Genomic DNA, 9568 nt, shown 5'->3' with positions numbered 1-9568 from the left:
ATGTACTTGTCATTTTTCATAAGCACTTTTTAAAACAAATTATTAAACACAATTTGTTCATCAAAAATACTTCTCAACTAAATCAGTCAATACAAATATTTTTATTTTTTTTCAAAAATACTCTTCTAACAAGAAGTTTTTTCAATAAAAGTATTTTTCAAAATAAAGAGGTTTTAACCACTCGGTTATGATCAAATATAGTCCACAATATACATCATGTGTCTGCGGACATCTTGACAATGAAAGGAGGACTTCCATGCAATAAATTGGTAAATTATGCCCATCTCTTAAGGGGAAAAAAAAAACTCCAACATGGTATAAAGTGTTAAACTAGGGGGGCTGGGGGTGGGGGAGTTATGTCAATTCAAAGTAATCTGTGGGCATGAAACTCTCTCTCTCTCTCAATAGATTTATGAAAATACCGAGCATTACGAGATTATGATGGAGTGATAAATATTTCTTCATTCTTAGTTAGAGGTGTTGAATTCGAGTCGTCTTAAGGAGCACTTTACTCTCTAATATAAAACTTTCCAAAGCGAATCTAAATTTAACTCCAATATAAATACCGGACACAAAAAAAAAAACCAAAAAAAAAAATAATACTAAAAGTTTACCAAGACTTAAGACACCTCTCAGGAAAGATGTCTGAACCCGTGAAGGTTTCGGAATGTGACCAGATGCTTCCTTCCCATCTAACTATTCTGTGGAAAGTCAACTTTAGACTGCTCTCTACAAAGATTAGAAAATGTCTTCCATAGGCATATAAATATATATATATACACCTCTTCTCTACCCTAATTTATATGTTTTTCTATTTTTTCTTTTTAGTCCATTGGATAAAAGAATGACACATTTCTATATTTAATAATAATTTAGCTTTAAAATATCAATCTCATCCATAATGAAATAATTTATAGTCACACAAATATGTATATGACTTATTTTAGAGCACAAGTTTCAAAAGTCTTTTTCTTTTTTAAGCTAGTTGGGAAAGGTGTATATATAAAATTTATTTTTTAGCAAAGCACTAAACAGAGTGTTTGGTGTTTATTGTATATATATGCAGTTGCATGTCTAACAATGTGATTAACATATTGTCCAACTATGGTTGTTTTTGTCTCTTTATCTTCTCTCAAATACTTGCTTCTTATCATAATTATCCCTTTAGTCACTTCACTCTCCTTCAATTTTGATACTTTTACACCCAATGATCACAATGTAACCTATGAGAGAGATGCTTCTCCAGAAAATGGTGCAATTCTACTCACCAAAAACCTCCTCAATCGCGATATTAATGCTAGTATAGGCCGAGCTATATATTCAAAACCACTGCATCTATGGGACAAGGCCTCTCGAAATCTCACTGATTTCACTACACATTTCTCCTTTAGCATTAATTCACAGGGAATAACTAAATATGGTGATGGTTTTGCCTTCTTCCTTGCCCCTGCAGGTTCAACAATTCCTTATAATACAACAAGAGGTGGAAGTCTTGGCCTTACAAGTAATAATGAGCGACTAAATTCATCGAGCAATCATTTTGTTGCTGTGGAGTTTGACACCTATCAGAACCCCTATGACCCAAAGGGTGATCATGTAGGTGTCGATATTAACTCTATGCAATCTGTTGTTAATGTGACTTGGTTTAGTAGCATTCCAAATGGTACGAAAACTGATGCCTGGATTAGTTATAATTCTAACTCAAAAAATCTTACTGTTGTCTTCACTGGTTTTCAACTCCAAGGGAATAATATCACAGTCACTGTCCTGCAGAACCTATCTTACAATCTTGATCTGAGGGAATATTTGCCAGAATGGGTCACTTTTGGCTTCACTGGTGGAGCGGGAAGGAGATTTGCATTTCAAAGAATCTATTCTTGGAAATTTACTTCTTCTTTAGATAATATGACAGATACAGGGGTAACCTTATCAAACACCTTGCCAAAGGATGCACCAACAAAAACTAAGTTAGGACTTGTGGTTGGATTGATTTCTGGTGGTTGTGTTTTGGTTGCAGTATGTGCTTTGGTGTTATTTGCATTTTGGAGAAAGAGTAAGGTCAGAGAAGATGATTATGTCTTTGATGGTTCCATGACTAATGAATTTCAAAAAAGTGCAGGACCAAAGAAGTTCTTGTACAGTGAGTTGGCTAGATGTACAAATAACTTTTCACAGGAAGAGATGCTTGGGCGGGGTGGATTCGGAGGTGTTTATAAAGGATATCTCAGTGAATCCAACTCTTATATTGCTGTTAAGAGGGTTTCAAGGGAATCACAGCAAGGAATAAAAGAGTATGTATCAGAAGTCAGGATCGTCAGCCGGTTAAGACATAAACATTTGGTGCAACTCATTGGTTGGTGCCATCAAAAAAGAGAACTTCTACTTGTCTATGAGTTTATGCCTAATGGAAGCTTAGATCACCATATTTTTAGTGGAAAAAGCCATTTGGCATGGCCACTAAGATTCAAGATTGCTCAAGGCTTGGCCTCGGCGTTGCTATATCTACACGAAGAATGGGAACAATGTGTGGTGCATAGGGATATAAAGTCTAGCAATATTATGTTGGATTCTAATTTCAATGCCAAGCTTGGGGATTTTGGGTTAGCTAGGCTAGTTGACCATGATAAGGGATCCCAAACAACAGTTTTGGCAGGCACAATGGGTTACATGGCTCCTGAATGTGTCACCACTGGCAAAGCTAACAAGGAAACAGACGTCTATAGCTTTGGTATTGTCGTGTTAGAAATAGGTTGTGGAAGGAAACCTATTGATCCTAAAGCAGAGGAGCATCGAGTAAACATTGTCGATTGGGTTTGGAGACTTTATGGGATGAGAAGTATTCTTGAAGCAGTTGATCCGAAACTATCATCAGAGTTCAATGAAGAGGAGATGGAGCATTTGCTAGTTGTTGGCTTATGGTGTGCTCATCCAGATAATAATTGCAGGCCTTCTATTAGGCAAGCAGTTCAGGTGCTTAATTTTGAAGCTCCATTACCCACGCTCCCTCGGAGCATGCCTGTGCCCACATATTGCAGCTTCTCACGCCATTTATCAACTATTTCAGTTTCATCAACACATGAAACCAGCGGTACAGAGATCGCCCTTGCCCAAATCCAGCATTCAGTAAACGGAAACACCACTGATGCTTCAATAAAGAGAACATCTTCTTCAGCATCTTCATCTTCAACATCAGTTTTGTATCCAAGTTAATATTGCCCTGTTATAACCCTGCATTTTGTCTTCCATTAGCAGTGTCCATCTTTTCCTTTCTTACTTTTTGTTGTTTCTCTTCTAATGAAGAGGATTCTTTGGATTACATTTCCTGTAATTTTAACTGTTCTATTAAACACTGATAATGCTATGCTTTCAAGGACATGTCTCAAGAATTACTCAATTCCGAATTCTATCTGGATTAGAAGGCCAATTCATTAAAGCTTAGAGCACGTGATATTCTTTATCAAAATGTTGGTAGACATGATCAGTTGCTTTATTGCAGTCTGGACAGGACAAGAAGTTTGGTTTGTCTACTTGTCTCGTGCAACATTTATTTCCTTGCACAAAGTAGATTAAATGACACTACGTACATTCAGAAAGTGTAATTCTGTAACTATAATTAGAATCTGAAAACTAATCAGAGAAAAGAACTGCCTAAAAAAGCAGGCTAATATTAAGTTTAATATGTGGCTACCTTCTGATAAAGTTGTGCAGATGTTCAGAAAGATATCTACATGACCATATAGAGTATTTGTCTCTTCATATCTTTTGTACCTATGTTCTGAGGATGGGGTGAAAGTTTGGACCCAAAATAACCACCTTTCCCGAGTGCTTCCTCCCGTTAAGATGTGCAGCCATATCAATCTCACCAGAGCATCTAACGTTACAAAAACCACACCATAGCCTAGAATTGTGTGTAGCACCATCAGAATTCATCACTTGCTTCAGCTTTTCATGTGGTCCAGTAGCTACTAGTTCAACCTTTTCTTTAGGTTTTTCATTAGGACTGTGTTTTTCTTGTACTGGAAATGCTGTTTCCTTGACCTGCATGCCTGTAGTATTCTTTGCAATCCAAATAAGATTTCCCTTCAGGCGTTTAACCTGCAGTACCACAGGTACATTTTAATAGCTGACATACGGATTACTTTTGATTGCTTATATAAAACAAGTACTAGGATAGCATAAATGTGGTACTGATGTTTAAAACAAAAATAAAGAGCTTCAATTCTCTCCCTTTCTTAGTGGCTTCATATGTGCAGGAGAAACAAAGGCTTGAGATCATACTAAGATAAATGAATCTAGTGCAAACTTCAAAAAGCATTAATTTTACAAAGTGCAACAGTTTATATTTCAGGTTGCTTGGTGATTCTTTTAGCATAGACAGTTTCTTCTTGGTCTAAATGATAATGAACTTGGTACCAGCGTGCGTAATCCATTGCCATCTTGCTCATTCAGCTTATTTGATGAGCCTTATTTTTTTGCCTTTAAGCTTCATCTTGCACTCTTCCTCTAACTTGGCCACTAATAGCATCACTAGCACCTAATTGTTGGAACATCAAGCTCTCCTCTAGTCATGGATCACACCTAACAGCTTGGTTAACATTTTCATCTATGGTTTGCTTGACAAATTGCATCCACAGCAATACTTGTGAACACATAATATTCCATAAAAGTAACGATGGAAATTTTTTTGGGCTCAGCTGCTTCATGTTTTGCCATCTGTTCCATAGATTTGGTGTCTTCACAAACAGGACCACCCTCTTCGCGCACTATCTGTCTAGGGGCACTATGATTGTTATAGGGGATTTGTAAGGAATGTTAGCAAGTGAAGATGAAATGATTTTCATTAACCGCCCAAAAGGGATAAGAATGGGGTTTATTCTTAATTAAGGAAAATTCATAAATTTTAATGCTTTATATAAGACAAGTTATAGCTGCATTGTTTATGGGTTGGAAGGTACACTGCATCTACGCAGATGAAGCATTTCATAAGTTTGCTGGAAATTAGAAAATCTCACAAGTTAGTGCATCATGTAATAATTACATTATGCAAGACATTCAATTAGTACTCGAGTGATAATGTAGTTTTCAGATTTATTATGAAGTAAAAACGCCAAAACCAGCAGCATAAGAAGTTAACGACTATTTCATACATTATAGGGAGTCAGGAACAGCAGCAAGTGTGACTGGTTTCGGTTTCTCATCAAGAGGCTTAATAGAAAGGATACCTGGCTGGGGGTGAGCATTCCTGATTTATCACAAGTGTCAGTAGCCTGGATCCGTTCTGCCTTGGACTGCAAACAGGAGATAATGATAGGTACACTGACAATGAGTGTTGGGAAGAATCAATTCGATAAAAATTGGCTACTCATTGCTGAGGTAACATCTGATATACCTTGTTTGTAATAAGTTTCTCCTGAGCATCAGATCCATTCTCTTCAAGGTACCTCTCTGCCACAGCCATAGAACTCATAGGTAATTGGTGTTTGGCCAAGTGCTCCATCCCATTAAGATGTGCAGCCATAGCAATCTCCCCAGGGCACCACAGCTTAGAATTATGAACAGCAATAGCAGCATTCTTCAGTTGCTTTTGATTTTCTTGCTGATCAACACCTGCTAGGTGGACCGTTTCTTCCAATTTTTCATTAATGCTGTGCTCTGATTGTGCTGCGGCTACATGGTTTGCAGGTTCCTGATTAAGCTGGATTGTCTGCTTTGTTGGAACCTCCGTTTCCTTGACCTGCATTCCTATCGTTTTCTTCTCACTCCAAATTAGATTTTCCCTCACACTTCTAACATGCAGTTACACAGGGGACATTTTAGTCACTGGTATATGGATTAGTTTTGATTGATTATAGACGAATTAGGCAGAATAAATGTGTTACTGATGTTTACAAAAAAACATGAGCTTCAACTCTTTCTCCTTTTAGTGGCTTCAAATGCTCTCAGGAGAAATAAACACTTGAGAGCATACAAAGATAGATGAATCTAGTGTGAACTTCAAAAGCGATAAATTTTACCAAGTCTGCCAGCTTCAGTTTCAGGTTGTTCGGTGATTCTTTTTAGCATTATACAAAGTTTCTTCATGGTCTAAATGATAATGCACTTGATCTCAGTGTGTATTATCAATTGTCATCTTGCACATTTAGATTGATTGATGAGCCTAATTTTACCTTCATTTAGAGTTAATTCTTAATATTCATTTAGCACTCTTCCTCACTTGGCCACCAGTAGTATCAGTAGCAGCTTGATTAATGTTTCACCTTGTTGAAAATATAATCAAATAATAAAAGTGTTCTCTCTCTAAAAGCTTAAGCTTTTAGATGAGATGGTCACACACTTCAACATGATATCAGAGTAGGCAAATGTCCTAAGATTGAATCTCACCGCCACCCAAATCAAAAAAGAATTTCCACGTGTTTGGCCCATGAAAAAAGAATCAGGCCCACACGTGAGGGGGCGTGTTGAGAATAGAATCAAATAATAAAAGTGTGCTCTCTCTAAAAGCTTAAGCTTTTAGATGAGATGATCACACACTTTAACACACCTATTGTTTGATGAAAAATTGCATCTAGAGATATACTCGTGAACCCACAAATCATAATATTCCAAAAAAGTAACCAAGGAAATTCAAGGGTTGAAAATTACAACCTGTTTGGGTTGAGCTGCTTCATATTTTGCCAAGTGTTCCATCGGTTTGATATCTTGCCAAACAGGATAAGCCACTTCACACAGTGTCTGTTGTTGTTATTTTTGGATAATGTATCAGAAATTTCATTAGAAATCAGTACCAAGAAGCTAGTAAGTACAAAACAAGGAAAATTACAATTCTCCATTATGTTCCATCTATCCAAAAAATGCCATGCCATTTACCATATGACCCTTATACATGTCTGTTTTGGGGCACTATGGTTGTTATTTACCAGATTTGAAGGAATGAAAGGAAAATCTGTTTTATGACAAATCATTTTTACTACAAAATCTGTTGCCAACAATGGAAAATGCACTCTTTCATGCTTTATTTTAGTAAACTGATAGCTGCATAATCTTTACACAACCTATTATGTACATTCAATAATTTATTAGTTGGAAGGGACACTGCATGCATGTCTGCATCTATGCAAACAAAGCATTCCTTCGTTTTTTTTTTTAAAAAAAAAAAAGTTTCCAGGAAAAATCCTGGAAGTGTTGTATACCAATTATGAAACACAGACATAGGGGGGCCAGACCTGACCCCTGGAAACAAAGCATTCCTGAATTTGTTGGAAATAAGCTTCAAAAAATAGTGCATGATAGCATAAACATGCACTACATTCAATCCAAACTAAAACTGCGGGCTGATGCCACCTTCTTTTTCATTATTGAGTGAAAATGCATATAAAGCAGCACCACAAGAAGTTAAAAATTGTTTCATACAGTACAGGGAGCTCGGAACAACAGTTGAAGCACCTGGTTGGGGATAAGTGTTCCTGCTTCCACACTAGTATCAGTAGTCTTGATCTCTTCTGCATGATGATTCAAATTATTATCCTTGCACTGAAAATAGGACATCATGATAAGTACACTGATAGTAAAGCCCAAAGTTGCAATAAAATCCAGTGGAATGTATACATTTGCTTATGTAGTGTTGGGAATCTAACTTTTGGCGACTGAAATGGATTAACAATCTTTATTCTCATATAACTAGCTGATGTACATACAAGTGTGTGTCCAGTTTAGTAATGTACTGGCTACTCAATGCTGAAGTAACATCTAACATACCTTGTTTGCAATAAGTTTCAACAAAGCATCAGATCCATTTTCATCAAGATACCTCTCTGCTGTATCCAGAAATGATTCGCTCTTGAGAGATGGATCCTCCATTGGCTTGTTCAACCAGTCAGCCACAATTTGAAGGTTGACAGACAAACATACATGCAGAAAGCGTTGGTAAACATAACAAAACCCATAAAACTGAGTGATAGCATCATGCAGTTTCACCAGCAAACATGGATGAATAAGTTTTTGATAAAGATAGCACCCGCCATCAAACTGCGGTATCACCAACCAACATATGGTTATTAATTTAATATATGGCCACAGAGGAACCCTGCCAAAGTAAATGGAAGAACATTAGAATATTATTCAACGGGAGTTGTTTTCTCATGTTCAACCACGTATATTGTACAATTTTCCCCAAATGTTTCAACAAACTCTTGAAATCCTCAACTTGGAATTTAAGAAACAGAAGCAAGAACAGACATAAAATTTGAAATAAGTGGATCATAAGCAGTGACGAATCCAGTTTTCATTAAGGGGGTTTGAAAAAAAAAAGAGTAGTGTGAGTTTTGAACCCCTCAACCACTAAGTCAACCTCTAATCTTACATTCAGGAGGTTCAAAATCAATATATAGACATAAAAATTCTTAAAAATACCTTAAATATACAATATAATTTTTTGGTGAAGGGGGGTTCAACATCTAGGTCCGCCCCTGGCTCATAAGAACCAATGGGGCTGCTTAATCCATGCATTCCCCTGAATGGGGCCCTATGTGCGTGAATCGGGAATAGTCGGGCTCAGGAAACCCAAGAAAAAGTATGTGAACTAATGAAAAGTAGATGGAGCACATTAGGGTACCATTGAATAAGTTTGTCAAATATGTGGTGGAAGAGAGAAAAGATAATCCAGTATGTGAGTAGCTTTCTCATGTGATACTTGGAGTCGGTCTGAATCGCTTTGATTGAAGCATATCTGAAAGAATTGGTGAACATTAAAAGCTGAAGCAAAAATACAGTAAAATAGTTGAAATTAAAGGTAAGTGAAGACTTACAGAGGATAGGCCAGAGCAAGTAGGGGCCTGCAAAATATATATATATAGCAACTTACTTGAATCATGCAAATATGTACTAAAAAGTTAAAATCTTGTTCGTTTTGCTACTCTACTTGACAAGATTCAATTTTTACCATTAATGGAGAAAGAGAAGTGAACTTACCAAGCCAGGAACTCCATTATGTGAAGAGTAAATATAAGAAAACCCATGATCACACCCAAACTAGTAAACCCTTTCTTTTCCCAGTGAGTATTGTAATAACACAAATCCCGTTAAATAAGCTTTTTATGCCCTAACAGGGCCTACGTCTTTTACGCCACTCGCTTAATTTGTTCTTTTTCTTTTTCAAGGAAAAACATCCTACTAATTAGAGCCGTCAATATGGGCTAGGCCCGTTGGATCGGCCTGGCCTAACCCGGGATTTAATAGGGTCGGGCTAAGATTTTTGGAGCCCATTTAAGAAAAGGGCTTTTTAGCCCGGCCTGAATAAGCCTGTTGATTTGTGAGGCTTGAGAAATATAGATAGGGCCGGCCCGTGGGCCAAATAAAAATAATTAAAAAATATAATATAATATTAAAATTTAAAATTAAAGAGAGTCCAAACTCAAAATCTATTTAATATTTAACTAATTAAAACCGCATATAAATTGAAGATGAAAATGAAGATGTTAAGACAACCTTGCCATAAGTTGATTCAGATATGCTTGATGAAGATGATCATGAAGTGTTGGATACGCCATAGATTTCATGATGTGTTAGATAC

The 9568-nt window shown here is 36.7% G+C and overlaps 2 protein-coding genes across 4 annotated transcripts; one reads left to right on the top strand and one right to left on the bottom strand.

Moving 5' to 3' along the window:
- Positions 1-1031: 1031 nt before the first annotated feature.
- Positions 1032-3373, top strand: LOC102596545 (L-type lectin-domain containing receptor kinase IX.1-like). The gene has a single exon (XM_006366836.2). It carries the CDS (start codon positions 1105-1107, stop codon positions 3208-3210), a length of 2106 nt encoding a protein of 701 aa, XP_006366898.1. The 5' UTR covers positions 1032-1104; the 3' UTR covers positions 3211-3373.
- Positions 3374-3636: 263 nt separating this feature from the next.
- Positions 3637-9058, bottom strand: LOC102596214 (uncharacterized). 3 transcript variants are annotated; one of them, XM_015305121.1, is made up of 9 exons: positions 8968-9057; positions 8805-8831; positions 8410-8725; positions 7756-8083; positions 7444-7530; positions 6646-6732; positions 5390-5791; positions 5223-5288; positions 3637-4095 (listed from the first exon to the last, which is right to left on the bottom strand). In XM_015305121.1, exons 3-9 carry the CDS (start codon positions 8451-8453, stop codon positions 3769-3771), a joined length of 1341 nt encoding a protein of 446 aa, XP_015160607.1. In that variant the 5' UTR covers positions 8454-8725; positions 8805-8831; positions 8968-9057; the 3' UTR covers positions 3637-3768. The 3 variants fall into 3 exon arrangements, with proteins under 3 accessions (XP_015160607.1, XP_015160605.1, XP_015160606.1); XM_015305119.1 differs by having other exon boundaries at positions 8612-8725; XM_015305120.1 differs by lacking the exon at positions 8805-8831 and having other exon boundaries at positions 8612-8725; positions 8968-9058.
- Positions 9059-9568: the final 510 nt, after the last annotated feature.

The sequence above is a fragment of the Solanum tuberosum genome, unplaced genomic scaffold (genome assembly GCF_000226075.1).
Source record: "Solanum tuberosum cultivar DM 1-3 516 R44 unplaced genomic scaffold, SolTub_3.0 scf00664, whole genome shotgun sequence".
In the NCBI taxonomy this organism is placed as follows: Eukaryota; Viridiplantae; Streptophyta; class Magnoliopsida; order Solanales; family Solanaceae; genus Solanum; species Solanum tuberosum.
This window is presented reverse-complemented; position numbering and strand designations above follow the sequence as displayed.